The sequence below is a fragment of the Homarus americanus genome, unplaced genomic scaffold (genome assembly GCF_018991925.1).
Source record: "Homarus americanus isolate GMGI-L3 unplaced genomic scaffold, GMGI_Hamer_2.0 scaffold39675, whole genome shotgun sequence".
NCBI classification, from domain to species: Eukaryota; Metazoa; Arthropoda; class Malacostraca; order Decapoda; family Nephropidae; genus Homarus; species Homarus americanus.
Window position 1 is genome coordinate 5284315 of NW_024736071.1, and position 24669 is coordinate 5308983.

At 42.8% G+C, this 24669-nt stretch overlaps 1 protein-coding gene across 1 annotated transcript; it reads right to left on the reverse strand.

Moving 5' to 3' along the window:
* Positions 1-1661: 1661 nt before the first annotated feature.
* On the reverse strand, positions 1662-22620 carry LOC121871672 (alpha-(1,6)-fucosyltransferase-like). Its single transcript, XM_042374085.1, has 11 exons — positions 22597-22620; positions 16732-16861; positions 14025-14119; positions 11854-12037; positions 8769-8934; positions 7428-7593; positions 6798-7044; positions 5170-5343; positions 4601-4745; positions 3707-3846; positions 1662-3088 (listed from the first exon to the last, which is right to left on the reverse strand). Coding segments are annotated over exons 1-11 (1647 nt in total). The 5' UTR covers positions 22598-22620; the 3' UTR covers positions 1662-2889.
* Between the last annotated feature and the right edge of the window lie 2049 nt (positions 22621-24669).

Below are 24669 nucleotides of genomic sequence, written 5' to 3' on the forward strand. Positions count from 1 at the left end.
TTTAACGCGGTGCTGTTATGGCTGGTGAAGGAGATATACGGGGTTATTCACTATCTTCTATCCTGGTAAGAGTGATGGATGCTGTTATGGTTAAAATATGTGGCAAATATTTAGTAGTCGCCACCACCTAATTGACTTTTGAAAATGGGCTTTTACTTTTTACTTTTTACTTACTTTTATCCTCTTCACCACTTATCGGCTCGTTAGCAGCTTAGACGATCTGTCGCGTCTCATTACCTTTCCTTTACTCTTATACTCTTGTGCTCCTACGATTATTTTAAGTTTATTGCCGGGTTTTACGAGAAAGGCGATCATTCTATCCAATTCTTACGTATCCCTGTATACTGCCAGATTCTGGGGTCACTAATTCTGAGGGGGATAACTTAACTATAGTCTTAATTTTAAAGGTTGCTGTCACCAGACCCCCTCTGGGCAGTATGTAGCTCGTTAGGTAGCGGGCAGAGTGGACTAGGCATTGGGTTAGGTTTTTCATTGACAAGATCGATAAGGGGAAAGAAGGGTGAAACCATAACATGTCTTAACTAAATTATTCCACATAAAACATACTGCATTCCGTTAAGATACAAGTGAGTTGGTCTTCCTCAGAAGAACAACGATGATTCTGGTTAACCTGCTCGACAACAGACGTCTTACATTAGTTGCGTGTCATCCACCTACTTATTACATAACAATGAGTGACCTCCTTACCTCGGTCATCCCTTCTTACAATAACACTCAACACGTCAGACTGCTCCACCTGTATGGAATATAGCACCTTAGGTTATCATACATAGTAGCACCAGCTCACCTCACCTCACCTGTTACACTCCACACCTGCAAGTATGGGACTCCTTGTAATTTCTAGATACACATATCAGGCACCTCGTTCGCACACCGCCCTCGGTGGGTAGAGACGAGGGTTTCACCAAGAGACATACCAGTACTGTTTCTACGCCTGGTAGTTTAAGGTCGCTCCAAGTGACGGCCGCTGAGTTTCTCACGTATTTCATTATGTATTCCTACTCATATGTGGTGGTATGCCGGGAATCCACAGGCTTACAGTGGAATGGCATAGCTGGGAGTAATCATCTCACATGGTGGGACGGTTCACGGGGGTAATGGCCGCCGTGCTGGTGAGGTCAGGGTGCGCGGGGTCCTAATACAACTGTACAGAATATTTAGATTCACACAAAATATGCATATTTATTTCTTTATATGGGAGTACTTCATGATCATCATTGTTGGTGGCTGTGTTTACCTATGATGTACAGTATTGCAAGGTAATCATCTCCAGGTGTCCTATAATGGGAGGCAGTGTATTGAACATACTGTATGTATATTATGTATGCTGATTATGTATTATGTATGTATATTATGTATGTGCTCCATTTATATTTATTCAGCCTAGCTAGCAGCGTGGCAATGTTATTACCATATCCCACACGCTTAATTATGTGCCTGGCGACGTATGGAAGCTGCTAATGTATCACTTGCCATACGTCGTCTGAGTAGTTGACCAGGACCTTACTAGGAGCAGTGCTATCCACCTCTGTGTACATACTCTTATCCAGTAAACCGAACCTACAAACTATACAGGTGTTTGTGTTCTCTCCTGTATATAGAACTTATTACCCAGAATACCTAACACATACCATTATTTGTTTCTTTTGTGACCCACTGAGATGACGGAGGGCCACTCGTGCAGCCCACTGAGATGACAAAGGGCCACTTGTGTGGACCACGGATATGACGGAGGGCCACTCGTGTGGCCTACTGAGATGACTGAGGGTCAGAAAAGGGTAAAAGTCCAACACTACCCATATTCAGTTGACCGGTCAGCAGACCACAGCTGTGAAACCCATGGAGTGCCCCTTGACTTTCCTAAAATATTTAACAGTTTGGCGTCTTTCTTTATTTGTAGATATTGTAAACTGTACAGTACTAAAAATACTGAAAAAGTGGTCGTTTAATTTTTAGTGGTGTATTATTAGCTCCTGTAACACAATAGTTAGCTATTAGTGTAAAGAAGGATTCATTAATTTTGATATTATGGAGAAGATAAAATGTCACTTTTCCAACTTTGACAAAAGTCATTGTTAAGAGTAGGTCAGATTCTCCAAAAAACATTAACCAGATATACCTGTGTTTCTCTGAGAAGGTTCGGACATAAACTAGTGAATTGCACGAGTACATGTAATGCATGTATGTGTAATAATAACAACAATTTCATAATTAATGATAATAGCAACAGCAGCAACAGTGTTAACGATATATTTCACACAACTGGGAATATAATCCACGAGTTTATGAATTATAATGTACATTAAGTTCAAATTACAAAACTACAGATATGATGAAAGTATGGAGCCAAAAACTTATAGTAAACATATACAGTGCTATTAGTGGTGCTACATCAATGATAAGAAAGTGATATGTGAACAAGGTGATGAACACACCCAGATGTTTACAACAAATTGTTATGCAAGACTGTGTGATCACCATCTGGAACAATTTAACACACACAGACGCCTCCAGGTGTGTTGTTACCACCTACCGTGCCTCTCTTGCAACAACACCTGGAGGCAACTGTACATGTTTCCACTTTTTCTAATTTTCTAGTCTTATTGTGTGAGAACTAGGAGTCATACAGATGCTTCATATTCCATGTATGATCACATACCTGGACAGTACTGAATATGCTGTAATTCATGTACAACTTTATAGAACCCAAAATGTTTACCACAGTAAGTGATGAATTTTGTCACTCCTTTACAATTTTAACACAGTCAGACTTGTTAGGTTGATTTACACCAATAATAACTTGAACAACAGCTGACAAGGTGTAACAATAAGATGGATGAATCTCTTGGCCTTTTCTCTGACGTTTTCTTATAACTTTCCTGTTGCATCATCATGACTGTAAGAAGTATTAACAATATCGTAGACACTCTCAACCTTGTAGTAAGGGTATTTACCTTTCTCCTTGGTTCTGAGGTTGATACCCTCCGCAAAGCCATTGTGGAAGTTTATGGGGTATTTGTAGCCCTCTTTCACAAGGTCTCCCGTCTGCATCTTAATCACCCCCTGCCTGTTGCCCCACCCAGAGAAAGAAAAATATTTTACAATTAGTAAGAGATAAATTAATTCTATCTTTCAACATTTTTACCTCATCCCTTGTCTGAGAGGAAGCGAGGAATATTTAACTCACCGCCGAGAGATGAGGACATTTCTTTTTTTTCTGTTTAGTCTTCTCGTAAAAAAAAAAAACCACGCTTCATTGTCACTCCTTCAATTCTGAGAGGAGTTGAGACTTAGCATACTTATACCATGGTCCAATAGACCCAGAATGATGGGTTATTATTGTTCTTTACTTTATTCAACACTTATCCCAGAAGAAGGCAACACTGGATCCTTTCATTCCGTATTGAAATAATGAATTCATATATACTATAAATTATATCTTCTCAGCAGTTATGCATCGATAAAGATTCAGTATTAGGAGGCAGGAGTTTTGCAAAGATTTAAATTCATTTGGAACAATTACTGATACAAAAATACCTGAACGGTAGGTGATCCAGACACTGGCTGAAAATAACCTTAACATATATTACTTTAAAAATGGAATAATTTTGATGAAACTTGGCAAGTCAATTGACGGAGGAAAATTTGTTTGATTTTGAGGAGAGCCATAGAGAGTGGTACTGACCTGCGGGGAGAGTGAGGGAAGCGGGCTCGGGCGAGTTTTGGTCGTTGGAAGTGAACGAAGTAGTCATTGTCGAGTGAACTGAAGTACAAGGAGCCGTCGGGGTAAAGACTCTGCATTATCTCATAGACCAGTCGACCAATCTGTTCCCCAAGTTGTGATGAAACGAAGACAGACATATCCTTTACTGCCACTTTGACCAGGGGAGCAATACCTTCTCACTGATTAATAAATAGTTACCAAATTATGCTATTTTTTATCAAATAGTCCTGATAACTCTTGAAGAAAAAGTTGACCACCATATCATTCTATCCCTAGTGCCAAACTCTCCATTAATCTAAGTCATATTATCATAATCCATATTTTCATTTCACTTGCCGTTTCCCTTTTAATACACTCCTTTTACTAGGAATTGTCGCCACACCCAACATGTGCCATTGAGAACAATCACAATTGATGGGTTCACAAAATGCATTCGTTGTTCATCACTCGCCCTTATTCATATTGTGCATTAAGTAAGTGTTTGACTTTTATACATGCAATTATTTCTTAAATGATAATGTGGGTCCTGTAGTGTGGGTCCTGAAGTATGGGTCCTGTAGTATGGGTCTTGTAGTGTGGGTCCTGTAGTGTGAGTCCAGTAGTGTGGGTCCTGTAGTGTGGTTCTTGTAATGTGGGTTCTGTAGTGTGGGTCCTGTAGTGTCTGTTCTGTAATGTGGGTTCTGTAGTGTGGTTCCTCCTGTAGTGTGGGTTCTGTAGTGTGGGTTCTGTAGTATGGGTCCTGTAGTGTGGATCCTGTACTGGGTGTGAATGTAACAGTAACATAATATCACTTACAAGACTACCTCTATCATCCAGAGCTGCAGAAAGTGTGTGAAATTATCAGTAAGGACTCACATTGGACGATAAGGTGGCCACCACGAGGCTGCAGCGAGATAGCATGAATATGTCGGTTAAACAAGACGACACGGAGTAGCGACGCAGCTTCAACTCGCCTAACTTCTCGCTCTCTGGGTTGTACAGGATCTGGTAGTGCGGGTATCTGTAAGTATTCACAACTGAGAGGAACCATTTGTATCTACTGATATCATCTTTCTTTTCCTTGCATATCTTTTTAGTGTCTGCCCAATCCTGTCTACTCCACATTTCACTTTTTTTTTAGCCCCTCCTCTTGTGACACTTTTCTGCAAATTTGTTTTGGGTTTGGGCTTCAATTTCAAATTTCATTCCAGTCTCTGTTTCCAGCTGCTCTAAATCTGAATTAACTTTAGTTAACAATCTGAATAGATAAACTAAGTATGGACATTGTAACTCTAATCTTGAGTTACCCTGCAGACAGTATGAATCCTTGAAAGGCAAAAAATAAGAGATCTTGAAGAGGGAAGGGAAAAATGGGTAAACAAATGTGTATTGTACACAGAACTTAATTTGATACTCTTCAAGACTAAAGACAGAAACAAAATTACTTTATTTTTGCATCGGAAAAAATTTTCCGCTCATCGGAGGCGAGGTAGATCCTACGAGTGGCATTTTTCTCCTTTAGGTCCAAAACCTTGTAGTACTCCTCCACTTGAGTCATGTATTCCTCCAGACTGTGCAATTTTGCCTCTTTCTTCTTATCAGTCAGTCTTATATGTACTCTGTAAGTATTAAGGATGAGAATCACACACGTACTCTGTAAGTATTAAGGATGAGAATCACACATGTACTCTGTAGGTGTTAAGGATTATCACTGTACAGTACATGTACTCTGCTTGATACAGGTCTACAAGAAAGTTTTAATGATGACTTCAGGCGGTTAGTATGTTGACAAAAGTTTCCATCCTTCGTGATAATTAATCCAGAATAATCTGTCTCTGAGGGGTTCGTAAGTCAAGAAAATCCTAACCTTCAAGCTTGTTGTTACCAAAGCCTATCTTGTAAGCTTAATTATAAAAAAATGACGTTGCCATAAACATAGTTTCTGGAAAGGAGTATTCTTTAGTCTCCTCGGGATTAGTGTGTCCAGAAGTCTGCATTACCAGATATTTTAATGTAACTCTTGACAGGTGTTATAAAAAATTCAATAAAATGCAAACTTTAAATTTTTGGGGTTACAATTAGACTGTAGTTCTACAATTACTGAAGCAGGTGAGGCCTCTGCAAAACCTAAAGAAAAGACAATTGGTGCGTCGTGAAGTTTGTTTAAACGTGGCGGTGGATGGATGGTCCAAGAAGACCCTCAATAATGATATACTTTTATCCTCTTCACCACTGATCGGCTCGTTAGCCGCTTGGGCGGCTAACGAGGAATTTTTAAAGTGACAACTACTGTAAATAGAAACTTGTCATCGTTTTATGTATTATATTAAAAATTATTATTGTTTAATGATTTATTAAATTTTTATTTAAATATTCAACACCTAATATGAAGCTCAGTTGAGCACTAACCCGGCCAGCAGAACTCGCCCTCAAACCGTCGTCCATTTCTCGCAACAGCCAAAATCCTGCTGCTTGCTTGGACATCAGGCTAGCAAAATGGACAACATGTTAGGAGGAAATTGCCCAGTGTGTCACCATCTAAACTGGCAAGCAAGCGCATTCTTATGGATCCTCGGGTTAGGTCAGTTATGAAGCCCACTGTTTACTCCTACAGAGGAAGGGGATAGCCGAGAGTGATATACAGTGTACAGTACTGAGGATAGAAGCTAGATTCATAATGTTACCCTCTAAAATAATTATAATAGAAATTATAGTTATGTTGAGCCCTGGAGTTTACCAGGTGTACAGTACAGTATAGAGGATCTCAAACCCTTTACAAAACGGTGGAAGTTCCTTACAGGTGTGTCATGGAAGGCATCGAATGTGTATAACCAAAATACAAGAAACTTAACACTGTGGAAATGGTGTGACATTCCTAAGCTGAGTCGCCTTTTAAATCAGATATATAATTCAGTTCATAGTGATTTATTTACATTTAATTATCACGTGGAAGAGAGAGAGAGAGAGAGAGAGAAATTCCGACACAGAATGATGCAGTGGACACCATATACTAGTCACTAATATCTACTGTGTACAATAATATGACAGAGAGGGATGCAACCTCTGGATTTACCCGACAATGGGCGTCTGGAAGTCAAGTGTGGTGGTCAGGTTGTGGATAATGTCCTGTAAGTGCTGGTTGGGACGTAGCACATACTGGAAGAACTGGCCAACCCACCAGGCACCAGGATCCCCATGAAATCTCACTAGCCGCCGCCAAATGTCCCGTGGTAGAGACAGAGGCATGTAATCCGGCGCTGGTACCGGCTTGTCCCAGAGGGGGAACTCTATCACCCGGATGTCTCCCTCCAGTCCTGTAGCTAATTATGTCAATATAAACCACTATAACATATATCACCAATATAAACCACTATAACATATATCACCAATATAAACCACTATAACATATATCACCAATATAAACCACTATAACATATATCACCAATATAAACCACTATAACATATATCACCAATATAAACCACCGTAATTGTTGTCTTATCATTGTAATACACTGTTTTTGGTGTAGAGTGGTGCTGTCACAGTATGTTTTTGTTTATTGTATGAGTGTGGCATAAAATAAGTGTAACTGTAATAAGTAAGTTTGTGGTGCAGAAAAGAAAATGTGCTTATGGTACAAATAAACAATATGTTGGTTGTTGAACGATAGGTTTAATTTGGTTTCTTCCTTGGCTGAGACATTACCCGGCCACCTGGAGATGTTGGTGAGGTGTGAAGAGTTGCAGGAGCTATTGATGGGAAGGAAGTACTTGTTCCAATTGCCAGGATATAGCACCAAGGTCCTCTGGCTCCCATAAGCAGCCATCACGCAGTACAATACGTGGTGCAGCTGACATCCAATCCCGCACCCCTGGTACAAACAAAGAATTTGGGGTAAATTTTTACAAGTGGACAACCACGGATTTTTTGTTGGGCAATGTGTTTTTCCGATGGTTTCAACAATGTTAAGAAACTTTTCTTCTATGACATTTCCCTCGCAAATGACTTAAAATTACCTAACCAGGGGGCTCTGCCCCCCTGGATCCCCTGGTATATTTAAGTCTAACAAAAACTTTTCATCAACTTATTTCTGACATTATGTATCACCTTAATCTTACGTAACTTTGTTGACTATCCTGCATAACAGGATATGAACACTTTGCCTTGGCAGTCTTCAAGTACAGTACAGTATCTGGGAAATTTGAATGTCATGAAAATTTTAAAAGCAGGGAAACGTAGAAACTGGTCAGTGAAATGGTAATTTTGATGTTAATTTAGAAAATTTAAAGGAAAATTGTATTTTACAGTCATAGGCAACAAAGTCAAAAAATTTATTCCAACTACCATACACTTTGTGTTAACTCAGTTTGACAAACATCTCAAGCTTTAACATTTTCTGTTTCCAGAAGAATACTTTCTACTTCAGTATTTCTTGATTAGAAACCCACAGTCAGAAGGCCGGAAGGGGTTTACAGATCACAACTACATATAGCTCTGGAAGCTCTATTATTTACCAATTTACAGATTACAACTAAATATAGCTCTGGAAGCTCTATTATTTACCAATTTACAGATTACAACTAAATATAGCTCTGGAAGCTCTATTATTTACCAATTTACAGATTACAACTAAATATAGCTCTGGAAGCTCTATTATTTACCAATTTACAGATTACAACTAAATATAGCTCTGGAAACTCTCTATTATTTACCAGTTTACAGTTACCTGAAGCCTTGTTTTATTTTATGCAAATAATTTAATTTCTTTTTGGGAGTTCTTAAACCAGAGACAGTAATAAGAAACTTAAAAGGGGAAATACTTCAGGTAACTGGAAATTGGTAAATAAATAAATAAATAAATGAGAAATGAGAAATATCCAAACAATACTGTATGGTATGTAGAACTGTGCAAGTATAAGGCTGCGTATAGTTTGTATAAATGTTTGGTGCACTTTTAGGCTGTGGTACAGGTGGAGTTTAGTGGCACTCACCTTGTCTCTCCTAGACACCATCTTTACTGAGATACAGTCAAGTTATTGTACTCACTCTTTCCATCCTACATGCCACCGTCTTGGCTGTGGTACAGTTAGGTGGGTGCTGGATGGCGTAGAGTCGTCGTTGGATCAGGTCACTCAATTCAGCTGCCTCACGCTCTCTCCACGTGCGTGACCCATCCACGTCCTTCAGTTGTCTCAGGTCATATTGGGTCACTCTGGTGGTACAAAGGCAAAGTAATTATGTGTCATTCTAGTAGCACAAGGTCATACTAGGTCCTTCTAGAAGTACACTCTTGGAATTTTATCCTACACATCTGAAAATTCAGTTATGTCCTCTGCAACAGGCATGGGCAACCTTTCCTCAGTTGTGGGCCGCATTATGATTTAGGTAGTTTTCTGCGGGCCAACCCACCAAAATTTATATCCTACCCAACCCAAAACAGGAATGGATCCAGGAATCTCAAAAGGGGGGTCCAAAAAGTTGTGGGTGAGGGAACATGGCGAGCATGGCGACCCACAAGCTGGTCCTCCTCTGAGCACCCTCACCAACCAGCTCGCTCTACTCAACGCTTGTAACCATGCTGCCTTCCCAGCACCAAGCTGCATTGTACATCCAATACAACATGTATACAGAGAGCACATTGTGAGTTTCCTTTCTCCATCCCATCCTGAGTGTGAATCAAATAACCCGTACCCCACAAATGGTGACCCCCAGAAATTCGCACTCACACAGGATGGAGGAGAAACAACCCGTACCCCACAATGCCATTACCAACTCGCCTGGTCATACTGAATCCAACACCCTTCAAGAGTCAGACCCCAGTGATTATGACAGTGACGGTAATGTTTCTATGGGAAACACTAGCCACAGTGGAAACACCAATGCCATGGACCCTATCACCCTGACCTCTGCCAAACAAACAAGTAAGCTGAATCTCCACTTCCCCAAGGACTCTATGAAAACTGTAGAGGAACACTTTAATTAGATGATGAAGTACTGCAGACAACACTGTCTCAACATTCAATTCCGACAAGGCAAGAACCGGAACTTTATTAAGTGTCAGACTTCTGAGGTCTATGAAACACTTAGTACTGTTGGCTTTGACGGGGTCGTCCTGGTGCCCCACCCCCCCCCCCAGTAGACGCGGATGAATGTTGCCACATCCTAGTGAAACGTTTCCCCTTATACGCTGACATCGAAGATGCGCGTGACTTTAACTCTAGTATACTGAGTATACGTCGCCATTACCGGGGGAGAGTTCCACAACCCGCTGTCATTGTCAAGTGGAAGGGAAGGGAGTGCCCAACCACTGTGGATGCCCACCCACTCTTACCCCCACTGTATGCAGAAGCCTATCATCCTGAGCCTGCATTTTGTGTTTTCTGTTCTCATTGGGGTTAGAACTTCACTGTCTGCTGTCGACGTGATCGGCCGAGATGTCGCTTCTGTTCACGTAACCACAACTCCGCCGCCTGTGCCCAGAAAATCAAAGACCACCTTAATAGTGGTGGGGTGGACTATGTAATTAATCCCAGATGTTGTAACTGTGGCGGCCGGCACAATGCTGACTCACGGCAATGCCACAATCGCCCCCGAAGACCAAGTCTACCACAACGCCCCCCCCCACCCCAGTCTTCCGAGCCACACCCCCTGTACCCCTGCTCCAGCAACGCCTTCTTCAACAACACCTGCCTCTGCCTGGCCTCACCTGGCTACAACACAGCAGTCCCGGCCGTCTCCTAACTCAACTACTACTGGGCCTCCTCCCTGTCTCTACTCTGAAGCTGTCAGGCCTTGGCCCACCGGTCCCCACAACCCGCCAGTGACATGACACAGATCATATCCTCTTCCAACAATTTACCAACCGTATTGAACAACTTGGCTACACTCTGTACCACCATCTCCCACCTACTCCTGCCCTCTGTTGCCACCCAGTCACTCCTCTCTGCTGGTTTGACACAAGCTGTTGGTCCCCTGTGAGCCCCCCCTGCTCACGGCCTACCCACTGCCGGCGGCCTCACTACTGGTGTAGCACCTACCGGGCCTGCCCTGGTGTGTCCTGTTGCCCCCGAGCGAAGTCCTGCCCCAACCTCACGACACTTGGTGCCTCAACCTGTCCTCCACCCACCGCAAGCCGCGCCCGTGTCTGAGCTGTCTCCACCAGGGCTACCTGGACCTGAGGACACCACCCCCGGCTACCTGTACCCCACCGACATGTTGACGAACACACCTTAACAATCACACTAAAAGGTGTGTCCCTCAATGTTGTCAATGCCTGTGCCTCCCCCCCACCCATACTGTACCAGTCACACCACACCATATCACCTCCACCCCACTGTACTTCGCCACGCCTAGTGCATTGGCAAACCTGAGCCTGGCCGCACTGTTTGTAAACTTTGTGGTCAACAGACTCTCACACCCTCTCTCACTACATCCTCATTTGCCCTATGACCTCCCATTACAGGGGTGGCACCTCTTCCTCCCTGACCAGATATCTCCTCCTAGTGACAGGCCTGGCATGACATTATTAGGGACCTGCTACGCTTTGCCATAAACAGATAAATTGTACCGGGAATTTTACCCCCACACACTCATCATTCTGTCACTTTATGTAACTTTCTGACAAAACCCATGACCCTTCAGGCCTTTTACGCCCTTAATGCATGAGTCATAAAGGCAAGAATGAACTCCGCATGCTTCCCAGTTAGGCACTGTAAACGCTTCTGCGATTCACCTTGCACAGGATGTAAGGGGGTGCCCAATAAACTAGACCCCTCGTGGGCAATCTGTGAATCTGTTAGTTAATTCCCAAGTCACCCACTGCCACCAAACAGACTGCCCCGAACTTGGCCCGTAAACTCACACAAGTTAAAATGTTTATATTGTTGACCATTCATACTTATTTCACTGCTACATTTTCATAGTTACTTACTCTTAGGTGATGAAACAGTAAGAAATTGTGTGTGAAGATTATTCTTTTAAAAAATATTGCTTTACTCACCATAAACTGGCTGCATCTACCTGAACCGCAGGCCACATTAAATAGAATTTCTCAATCACTCCGCGGGCCGCACAAGGGCTGCCCATGCCTGCTCTACAACAACACATACAGTCAGTTATGTCCTCCCATTACCTTATGCGGTCTTGGATTTCCTCCAAAATATTCTTCAGTTCATTTGCGTTAACTTCCACTTTCTTGCTTTTTACTTTTTTTTTGCAAGAGTTGTTTGACCTGATCATTGATAAACCATTTGTTCTCCTGCACGTCCCTTCCACCTGCCGCTGTACCAACTCATGCTCCATCGATGGCTCATACACTGAAGACCAAAAAGATAAATTATATACATATAAGTAATCTCCTGTCAGCCAGAATCCCTTGTCCCCGAAACTTAATAGCAGGAATGGATTTGCAGCCTTCTCGAAATTCTGGGAAAACTCTTCATTCCCGCCATTGGAACGAGGTTTTTGTACAATTTTGTTGTGTAGTACTGTACTGTACATTACTGTACCAGGACACAATCAACCAAGAATACAGTGTTAAACAGTGTTAAATTGTACCTGTATAGAGTGATTACAGTAATGTGTACTGTACTGTTCATTCAACAGAGTGGACAGTGTATACCTACTGTAGGCTAGTGTGTAGAGGATGCATGTACAGTATACAGTGAATGTACAGTTCTCATTCATGAAGGAAGAGGAGAGTTACAGTAACACCTGCTACAGGATATGGTACAGGACAAAGGTAGGCCATCCTGTATCATCATATCACCATTTGCCCTGTCTGTATCAAGACGACAGCATCTGCTGATGAGTACAGTATATTTTGTTTATTTTATATAATGTATAGAGTGGTATATTTTATTTATTTATACAGGGTGATTCAGCAAAGAGCACATCAAATTGGAGGATGAAATCCTGAGATAATTCTAAACCACAATGTTGAAGTTAGTTGGAGGATGGAGATGAGGGTGGCGATGAAGGATCAACAGGGTCTGAGGTACAGGTATCTGATTCTGGGGCACTGGGAATGGCTTTAAAGGTTGAATAACCTCCTACAGGTGTAGATGGCGTTGGTTCTTGATGTTCCGTAGATTATAATTTCCCTTGCTCCTTCTGTCCCATCTCAACTCTCTTGAAAAACTTATCAAGAGATGTCTGCACAGTTAATCTCTTATTTTCTTCATAAATTATCTTGCAGCGGGCAATAGCAACGTCAACAGCTGCAGATACTTTTGTAAATCTTTCAGTGTTTGGTCCTGAGACTCAAAAGAAGCTAGTACTGTACCTTCTCAATCATGCTGAAATCTTCATCCAGCTGCTTAGAGTTAAATTTTTTGTGTTCCTCAGCCTCCTGTTCCTCCTCCTGGACCCTGTGTGACTCCAGCTCCATCAAATCTTCGTTGGTCAGCTCCTCAGTGTGGCATTCCAACAATTCGTGGACATCATCTTCCTCCATTTCCAAATGCAGTTGCTTGCCCAGTTCCACTAGGTTGCTGGCCACTGAATCCACATTCTCTGTAAATCCCTTGAAGTCACTGGCAAATTATGGGCAGAGCTTCTTCCAAACACCATTCATGTTGGAAGTCTTGACCTCACACTAGGAAGCATTAATGTTCCTAATGGCCTTGTAGATGTTGTAGTTCTTCCAGAATTCTCTCAGTGTCACTCCAATCTCCCCTTCTGTCTCCTTCACAGCCTGTGTGAAAGTTCTCCGCAGGTATTATGCTTTAAAACTTGCTATGACACCTTGGTCCATAGGCTGCAGGACAGAGATGGTATTGGGAGGCAAGAACACCACCTTGATGTTGGCGTGGAAGTCGTCCAGGAATGATGGATGACCAGGGTCATTATCTTGCACAAACAGGATCTTGAAGGGAAGGTTTTTGTTGTTCCACCTCGGGTACTGATGTGTGGTGGCTGTCATTCATTGATTTCAGTTTCGTTCAGGTGGGGGAATAATTTGTTTATGTATAAATCTACATTACAATGAATATATCGAGAGAATGGAAAGTGGAAAATTAACAAATCATAAGGTGAACTCGGGGTGAATGAAATTGTGTGATAATGACTAGAGGGTGAATGGCACTGAAGAAATTTAAGAAGCACTGCATTACATTCTTGCGATTGGCTAACACCCCCAACATTTTTTAAATATTCAGATAATTTTACTTGATGAAGAATGATTTAATTTCATTGGCAAATGTGTGACAAAGTAATTGTTTTTAAATAAACACTATAAATATATGTATGATGCTTTAAATGGGGTTAATTGCCAATTAGCCCTTACTTCTGTGAAACTCATACCTGGAAAGAGGTGAAGGGGTTGGTGTGGGGTTGTGGTAGAGGCATTGGAGATGACCCGGCTGTTGTGTTGGTACTGTAGTGGTACAGGACTCAGGCTGAGAAATGTTTCACCTATTTAATTTTACATCCAGTTGTTGTGGTGCTATAGTGAGAATAAATATCAGTCATTGTTACAGTAAACATCAGTCAGCATCAGTCACCAATAGAATAAACATCAGTCAGCATCAGTCAACACTAGAGTCAACACCACCAACATTAAACACAACATCACATTTAAACATCAGATTCAACATTAAAGTCAATATCACCATCAGTTAAACATCTGAGCTTTAATATTTATGGAAAAATGACTTGAATTTCATCTGAACATTGATCAATAAAGTAAAATTTCTAAAGATTCTTTGAACAAGATTAACTTTTCTTCCATCTAAAATTTACTTACTAATAAATGATTTAGAAATAAGTATAGAAAAATAATAAGAAACAGAAGATTTGTTGGTAAGTTTTTACTTTTACTTTTTTACTTTTATCCTCTTCGCCACTGATCGGCTTGTTAGCCGCTTGGGCGATCGGTCACGACTCTTTTCCTTTATATTCTTCACCAAAAGGTCGGCTCGCTAGCCGCCCGGGCGATCGGTCACGTCTCTGTCACGCACTGTTGGCAAATACTGGGCATGCCGCCCTGAATGCCTGAACCTGCTCCAGTGTTGGTCAAGTCTTCTTGAAAGAGCTCACCGGTGTCACAACACTTTCTGGTAGATTGTTCCAGAGTTACAACCTCACTAAAAAGTTTGCCTCACGGTTTTCCGGACTTGCGGCTTCAATCTTGAGCTGTGACCCTGGGCAGCGTCCCCAGCTCAAGGGACACCAACGAGTAGTGCCCTGAGATGCTATAAACCTCAACTAGGTCCCCCTGCCCGTCTGTGTATAAGCTAGGCAGTTCAGGCGCTCAATCTCGCAGGTAGCTGAGATGCCAAGTGCAGGCACCGCGTGGCCCTCCTGAACATTTTCAACCAACTGACAGTCCCTAATTCGGGACCAGATGGGTGACAGTACTCAGATGGGGAAGCACTTACCCTAAGATCGTCACGAGGACGACCGTCTAGATATCTGAACGACCTTCTTATGACCCAATAATTTATTTGCCTGATTTATTCTTCACAATGGCCCAGAACTTCAGCTCATTGTCAACATACACACCTAGGTCCTTCTCACACAGTCTCAAACATTTTTCATCCGTTGGGACATATGGTACGCCTCCTTGGTACGCCCCAGGTGCATCCTCTTACACTTCGAGACATTGAATCTCAGCAGCCATTCCTTCGACATTCCTGAGCCCCAGAGGTCCTTCTGCAGCTCCACAGTCCGTTGGTTCTAATTTCCGAAATAACGGCGTCATCGGCAAACATTTGTATGGAGGAGTGTACAACGTCAGGCATATCATTATGAAACAAACAAACAACAGCGGCCCAATACACTACCCTGCGGTCCCCACTTGTTACAGGTACAGTGACGATTCGTGCCATTAATCACCACATTGGTATAAAGCTCTATCCACGCTAGACATTTCCGAATTCCCTTCAGTTTGATTTTCAGCCTTTCGTGGGGTACACTGTCGAAAGCACCTGGGCTAATAGTTTTGTTTGGTAGGTACATGTAATTTGTGTGTTTTTTAAATAGATGCAGACAGATGTGTGAAGGCAGTACAGAACAGGCAACCACCAATTGGGAAGGACAGAATATCAGTCACCAAACGGTACATTACTACCACCAAGTCTTATGAGATTATTTTCCAATCATATTATCTGACTCCTAGAAGCTACCATAAGTCCACGGCTCTAAGATTATGTGACTGATATATTGTCAGTCTCCTCAACGCTACTGTAAAGTATGTTGAAGACTTAAGATTATATTCCTTTTGTAAGAACAATCTGAACACTGCTAGTCATACTGTGGTAACACTAATTAGAGGTGCACTGGAAGCAACATTCATAAATGTTTATGGGTTAGGTTTTCAAAACCAAATGGTCTTTTCTCCATTTATTAAGAAAATAAACTATTTCACAATAACTGGGATATCACCGTAATTAATGCTATGAGCTGTGAGCGTTAATAATGGACAAAGCTTGGGTATATTTAGCTTCTTAGAGCACACGTCTCAGTGGCTCAGAGACAGGAGTTGAACTGGCGATAGCCAGCTACTCAATTGATGACTCTGTGGTCAAGGTGTGAGGGCACAGTGGGAATGCACTGTCACATGTCCACTTGATGACTACTCACGGCTCATAGGAAACTTACCGTGGGTGATGTAATTATATAAACCTATTGTATGTAACCCACATTTATATAAGTATTACTGTCTGTTAGACAGGGGCTAATGCAATACTCTGCCCTGCTCTGTACTACACTACATGACATGACAAGATATGCCACCCAAGGAAGAGAGAAGGGACAATGGTAAGGTAAAGGAGGTACTGAAAAGACAGGAAGATAGTTCAAAGTGGATCTTTATTGACTTATTAACTGTGTGTGTGAGAGATTAAGGTGTGACATGTACAAGAATGTGGAGTAGGTACAGTACTTAACATCACAAAAACAAAATAAAGAGATTTACCACCAGACACAAAGAAACTATCACCAATTCATCAATTTCTACCAATACTGTACACTATGGGGATACAATAATCAACTACCACCATGAACTTACTTGGACTGTTTCTGTGTGAGCCAGGGAAGATCACCCAACGTCGTGATGGAGAAGGCAGTAAAAAACACAACCATTGCCGCCAATAACCAGTTGCGATATTTGGTAGCTACTCCAGCAAGACTTCCTGACACTGAAGAGAAACATATGTGCAGTTACTGTACACTTCAGTGACTCAGTGTCATGTAGAATATAGTTCTACACCTTAGTGACGATTAGAATTATATCACATTGTAAACTGGTGAGCTTAAGACTGAGTAGAACCGTACAGTGTCTACACACTCCCCCTTCTTCACAACAGCGACAGCCATGAGGTGTAGGGAATCAGGGGCTGAAGCGGCACCAGGAAGTTTGTTGACATGCAATTACTGCAGTGCGACGTCGGATGTGCAGTGTGTGGGTCTGAGCAATTCAACGTTTAGGACGTTACAGAATGCGGTAAAGCCCTGACTGCATTATCAAAGCGAAAGAGGCGATTGCAAGCCATCGGGGAATGAGTTTCTTTGGGACAAAAATAGATGAAGCTGGATCCTTGCTGGTTGCCAAAATCAAACAAGTTGGGAAAGAAATTCTTGCACGGTAATGCAGAGGGAACAGCACAAGAAACTCCTACAGGGCTTGAAGCAGAGGAGGGAGAAGCTGAGGAAGAACGGGGACGGGTGTACAGGAGTTATATTCAGGGGGAGGGTAGTGGAAGCAAGAGTGCCAGCACAGAGCCAGGGGGCAGCGGTACACCCCTCTCGATCTACCTCCCACCCAGGAAAAAGTGAGCGTGATGTAAATGACATCTCTGACCACACCTCATAAAATACATGTACTTAGTAAATGCTGCCGGAGTCACTACCAAGAGCAGAGACGTTACTGAGAACAAATTCTGGCTTGAAAGTCATGTACAATAAAAGACAAAAGTCGTGTCGTGAAATTTGGTGAAAACATATGCCGAAGGGCTAAACTTTTGGTGCGCTCTGCTTTGTGGTGGGGGGCTCTCATAATGTTTCACGAGTTATATTTAATCTTCTGCCAAAACCCGCGACACGACTTTTGTTTGTCTTTGATTGTACACTAATACTGACACGTTCCTTGATAAGAGAGAGGAGTTTGAAACACTACTGAAGGTCGTCACCAACCCGATATTGTACGAGTTGTAGAACTGTTGTACAAGAACAGGAGAATCTACCCAGAGGAATGCGAGTTCAGTTTTGACGGATATGACTTATTTACGAACCTTTCTCAAGAAACTTGCAAGAAGGGTGTGGTTATCTATGCTAGGCACGACCTTAGAGTCAGCCAGGTGAGGGTACAGGGAGAGGATGTTTTTGAAGAGTCCAAGTGGTGTAAAATTAAATTATAGGGAGGGGACTTGCTTATTGTCGGGTGTATCTACAGATCCCCAAACTGTGGCCCACTAAACCAAAGGAGGTTAAGAACCTTAATAGACAACGCAACGATGCTCAATCCTAGCCACCTCCTTATCATTTAAGATGTTGTATTAATAAGAGTGAATTGTATGTGAAACCCCTCTAGGTTTTTGTAATAATTTATTCACAGGTGTCTTGTTACAGCTGTACAATGTAAAACATGTGGTTAGCACAGGTGTGATGACATTGGGATCGTACACAACCGAATTATAAACAAGCAGTTATAGGGGGAGGGAGTTTCACATCAAATTCACTCTCATTAATACAACTTCTTAAATATATTGTAACATGGAGACTATGCAGAATCTGACTTTTTACTTGAAAGACATTGTGGTTTAGAATTATCTCAGGATTTCATCCTCCAGTTTGATGTGCTCTTTGCTGAATCACCCTGTATAAATAAATAAAATATACCACTCTATACATTATATAAAATAAACAAAATATACTGTACTCATCAGCAGATGCTGTCGTCTTGATACAGACAGGGCAAATGGTGATATGATGATACAGGATGGCCTACCTTTGTCCTGTACCATATCCTGTAGCAGGTGTTACTGTAACTCTCCTCTTCCTTCATGAATGAGGAACTGTACATTCACTGTATACTGTACATGCATCCTCTACACACTAGCCTACAGTAGGTATACACTGTCCACTCTGTTGAATGAACAGTACAGTACACATTACTGTAATCACTCTATACAGGTACAATTTAACACTGTTTTAACACTGTATTCTTGGTTGATTGTGTCCTGGTACAGTAATGTACAGTACAGTACTACGCAACACAAATTGTACAAAAACCTTGTTCCAATGGCGGGAATGAAGAGTTTTCCCAGAATTTCCGAGAAGGCTGCAAATCCATTCCTGCTATTAGAGAGTTTCGGGGACAAGGGATTCTGGCTGACAGGGAAATTACTTATATGTATATAATTTATCTTTTTGGTCTTCAGTGTATGAGCCATCGATGGAGCATGAGTTGGTACAGCGGCAGGTGGAGAGGGACGTGCAGGAGAACAAATGGTTTATCAATGATCAGGTCAAACAACTCTTGCAAAAAAAAAGAAGTAAAAGCAACAAAGTGGAAGTTAACGCAAATGAACTGAAGAATATTTTGGAGGAAATCCAAGACCGCATAAGGTAATGGGGAGGACATAACTGACTGTATGTGTTGTTGTAGAGCAGGCATGGGCAGCCCTTGTGCGGCCCGCGGAGTGATTGAGAAATTCTATTTAATGTGGCCTGCGGTTCAGGTAGATGCAGCCAGTTTATGGTGAGTAAGGCAATATTTATTAAAAGAATAATCTTCACACACAATTTCTTACTGTTTCATCACCTAAGAGTAAGTAACTATGAAAATGTAGCAGTGAAATAAGTATGAATGGTCAACAATATAAACATTTTAACTTGTGTGAGTTTACGGGCCAAGTTCGGGGCAGTCTGTTTGGTGGCAGTGGGTGACTTGGGAATTAACTAACGTTGGCTAAGTCCAAGTGGGGTCACGGGCGGTGGTCACACGGGTTCAAAGGTAAAGGCCACTTGTTGACAGACTCTCTCTCCTCATCCTTCATGCCTGGTGTCTCTTCTGTCTATTTATTCTTGACTGATTAGGTCTGGACCCCTCTTTTCATCCGATAATTCCAGAACGTTTTCTATAAATGCAGTATTGTACTCTAGCATTTCTGTGTAGTAAACAGTAATTACTATTGACCTCAGAACATCTCCTAATATCAAGTGCATAAGGCTTCAAAATGGCCTCAAAATGCCCATGCTATTAGACAGATTTCAAAAAAATTCATGGGGAGAGGGAGGGGGGTGGACTTACAGTGCCCCCCAAAACCTCTAACCAGATGGGCTCACCATGCTTCCCATGTTCCCTCACCCACAACTTTTTGGACCCCCCTTTTGAGATTCCTGGATCCATTCCTGTTTTGGGTTCGGTAGGATATAAATTTTGGTGGGTTGGCCCGCAGAAAACTACCTAAATCATAATGCGGCCCACAACTGAGGAAAGGTTGCCCATGCCTGTTGCAGAGGACATAACTGAAGTTTCAGATGTGTAGGATAAAATTCCAAGAGTGTACTTCTAGAAGGACCTAGTATGACCTTGTGCTACTAGAATGACACATAATTACTTTGCCTTTGTACCACCAGAGTGACCCAATATGACCTGAGACAACTGAAGGACGTGGATGGGTCACGCACGTGGAGAGAGCGTGAGGCAGCTGAATTGAGCGACCTGATCCAACGACGACTCTACGCCATCCAGCACCCACCTAACTGTACCACAGCCAAGACGGTGGCATGTAGGATGGTGGGGTGATGGTGGTCGTGGTGGGGTGGTGGTGGATGGTGGGGTGATGGTTGTGGTGGATGATGGGGTGATGGTTGTGGTGGTGGATGATGGGGTGATGGTTGTGGTGGTGGATGGTGAGGTGATGGTTGTGGTGGTGGTGATGGTTGTGGTGGTGGATGGTGGTGGTGATGGTTGTGGTGGTGGATGGTGGGGTGATGGTTGTGGTGGTGGATGGTGAGGTGATGGTTGTGGTGGTGGATGGTGGGGTGATGGTTGTGGTGGTGGATGGTGGGGTGATGGTGGTGGTGGTGGATGGTGAGGTGATGGTTGTGGTGGTGGATGATGGGGTGATGGTTGTGGTGGTGGATGGTGGTGGTGATGGTTGTGGTGGTGGATGGTGGTGGTGATGGTTGTGGTGGTGGATGGTGGGGTGATGGTTGTGGTGGTGGATGGTGATGGTTGTGGTGGTGGATGGTGAGGTGATGGTTGTGGTGGTGGATGGTGAGGTGATGGTTGTGGTGGTGGATGGTGGTGGTGATGGTTGTGGTGGTGGATGATAGGGTGTTGGTGGTTATCAGATAAAGGCGAGCTAACTGATGAGGATGGAGAATATAAATTTTTCAACACTTTTCACCACCGAAAATTTAAACATGATATTCAAGGCACCTACTATCTACAGAGATAGTGAAGATAATAAATTAACCGAGATAGTAATGACTAGTAACGATGTTATTATAGTAAGCAAATGCACAAGTTAATGCCTAATAAGTCCTCAGGTCCAGATGAGATATTTGGAGGGTAACGAATGTAATACCGATTTTCAAGAAGGGAGACAGATCACTATCCTCTAACTACCGTCCAATCAGCTTAACATCAATTGTAGGCAAATTATTGGAAGCAATAATTTTAATCTATATTCGAAATCACCTGGAGAAGCATAAGTTGATCAATGATTCCCAACATGGTTTCATAAGCGGGTGTTCATGTCTAATAGTTGGACAATTAAATTATGTCACATTTTAAGGATGAGAGAAACCCACAATGTGGACGCACTCATTCTTTATTGGTTGACAAGGTCAAAACCTGTAAAGAATGAGTCACTCGTTAATTAATGATTACATTCCAATATATGTATACATTATATTAGTGAAGTGGGGAGTGCAGAAGATGTGGATTCACATGCAGATTCGGATATAGATCTAGAATGGTCAGATCAGCCCGTTTTTATCCAAATTCTTCCTTTTTTTTAAAGCAATTCATCAATAAATATAGCATGAACATTATTTATTATTTTAAAGCTTAATTATTTCTCTTTATTTTGGTGTCAGTTTCATTATGATTGATAAATATTTGCATGCAAGAATACGATTTTAATTAATGCATGTATTTGTATTATGCACGCATTAATATAAATAAATACAACAATATTGAATAGATGTAACATTTTATTTGCTTAAAACCTTTACTTTTATTTGATTGCTTTGACTACGTTTTGGGATTAAGTGGGCCCTTTTGGACCCTTTTGAGTGGGCCCTTTTGGACCCTTTTGAGTGGGCCCTTTTGGACCCTTTTGAGTGGGCCCTTTTACAAGTTTTCCCGGTAGAAAAGTTTGACCCAGTCCGCCACTGGACCAGACTGTTTAGTATATAATATATTTACTGTATATAAGAAAACCGCCATAGCTGAGTTTCCCTTCTCACCTCCATCCTAGTGCGATCCAACATCACGAAACCCCACAATAGTAAGAGAAACAATTGAGACCCTGCAATTGTGTGTAAATGAGGCAGAAAGTCAGATCATCAACCTGGGATTTGGTCACATATGGCAGCAGGGTCTACCATTAGACAATATATTATGCTTCCAATATCTTCAGAGGCGGTAGTACCTCCCTGTTTGGTAGCTGCCTACTACCTCAGGTGTGCGTGGCGGTAGATGGAGATTGTGATTTCGGCAATGGAGTGGCAGCATTTTTGGTTTGTCGTTAGAAACACTAATAATGTTTGTCTCACTTCCTACAAAGTTGATTTCTTTCAAATTAAAATTTTAGTAAAATGCAGCACCTATGTGGCGTTGAAAGCTTTTTTAATTCACTCCCAAAATTTGTTTATTTATAAACTACAGCGTTCTATTAAACAGCAGACGTCAACTTACTTGTGAGCCGTATGGTCAGTCGCACGCACCTGCAAACTCTGTCTAGGTGTACCTTTCACGCCTCCCAATACTCACCGTTCTTCTGCGCATGAGCAGAAACAGAGGGAATTATTATTATTATTGTCATGTTTTCATCTCCCAAGGCCCCGACGTGGGTCAGTAGCCTGTGCACAGGTAGGCTAATCCCCGTTAAAAAAAAATCATGCATAATGTTTACTAAATAGAGATTAAATTTGTAATAAACATTATTCATAACCAAATAATGTTTAGATTTATTACTATCTCCCTGACGACGGTGGATCCACCCTCCCCGCACTAATTGACACAACACATGGTGCACACTGTACAAGTGTATATGGTAATTTTCACAAAAATGGCCACGTCCCTGGCTACACTATCATCACCGGGGGTAGGAAGGTGTAGCTACACTATCATCACCGGGGGTAGGAATGTGTAGCTACACTGTTATCACCGGGGGTAGGCAGGTATACCTACACTGTTATCACCGGGGGTAGGAAGGTGTAGCTACACTATCATCACCGGGGTTAGGAAGGTGTAGCTACACTGTTATCACCGGGGGTAGGAAGGTGTAGCTACACTGTTATCACCGGGGGTAGGAAGGTGTAGCTACACTGTTATCACCGGAGGTAGGAAGGTGTAGCTACACTGTTATCACCGGGGGTAGGAAGGTGTAGCTACACTGTCATCACCGGGGGTAGGAAGGTGTAGCTACACTGTTATCACCGGGGGTAGGAAAGTGTAGCTACACTGTTATCACCGGGGGTAGGAAGGTGTAGCTACACTGTCATCACCGGAGGTAGGAAGGTGTAGCTACACTGTTATCACCGGGGGTAGGAAGGTGTAGCTACACTGTCATCACCGGGGGTAGGAAGGTGTAGCTATACTGTTATCACCGGGGGTAGGAAGGTGTAGCTACACTGTTATCAACGGAGGTAGGAAGGTGTAGCTACACTGTTATCACCGGAGGTAGGAAGGTGTAGCTACACTGTTATCACCGGGGGTAGGAAGGTGTAGCTACACTGTTATCACCGGGGGTAGGAAGGTGTAGCTACACTGTCATCACCGGGGGTAGGAAGGTGTAGCTACACTATTCATATCTGAGGTAAGGAAGGAATGTCAGCTACACTGTGTTATCACCGGGGGGTAGGAAGGTGTAGCTACACTGTTATCCTGAGGGGGTAGGAAGGTGTAGCTACACTGTGTTATCACCGGGGGGTGAGAGGTGCTTCCTGTTATCTGCCAGGGGTAGGAAGGTGTGGCTATACTGTTATCACCGGGGGAGTAGGAAGGTGTAGCTATACTGTTATCACCGGGGTTAGGAAGTGTGCTATACTGTGTCATCACCGGGGGGAGTGGAAGGTCTTCCAGCTACACTGTTATCACCCCGGGGTTAGGAAGGGTGTGTATACTGTCATCACCGGGGGTGAGGGAAGGTGTAGCTACTGCTGTTATCACCGGGGCTAGAAGGTGTAGCTACACTGTCGCTCTCGGGGTTAGGAAGGTGTATTCACTGTCATCACAGGGGGTAGGAGGTGTAGCTACACTGTTATCACCCGAGGTTGGAAGGTGTAGCTACACTGTTATCACAGGGGTGAGAGGTGTAGCTACACTGTTATCACCGGGGGTAGGAAGGTGTAGCTACACTGTTATCACCGGGGGTAGGAAGGTATACCTACACTGTTATCACCGGGGGTAGGAAGGTGTAGCTACACTGTTATCACCGGGGTTAGGAAGGTGTAGCTACACTGTCATCACCGGAGGTAGGAAGGTGTAGCTACACTGTTATCACCGGGGGTAGGAAGGTGTAGCTACACTGTTATCACCGGGGGTAGGAAGGTGTAGCTACACTGTCATCACCGGAGGTAGGAAGGTGTAGCTACACTGTTATCACCGGGGGTAGGAAGGTGTAGCTACACTGTCATCACCGGGGGTAGGAAGGTGTAGCTACACTGTTATCACCGGGGGTAGGAAGGTGTGGCACTCTGTTATCACCGCCGGGGGTAGGAAGTTAGCCAGCTACACTGTTATCTCTCAGGGGTAGGAAGGTGTGGC

Excerpts from the sequence above, each read along its gene's own strand:
- LOC121871672 (XM_042374085.1), bottom strand. Across the intron at positions 7,045-7,427 it reads CAACATCTCCAGGTGGCCGG|CTACAGGACTGGAGGGAGAC; the intron begins GTAATGTCTCAG and ends TGACATAATTAG. Across the intron at positions 4,746-5,169 it reads TTTTCCGATGCAAAAATAAA|ATACCCGCACTACCAGATCC; the intron begins GTAATTTTGTTT and ends GAATACTTACAG.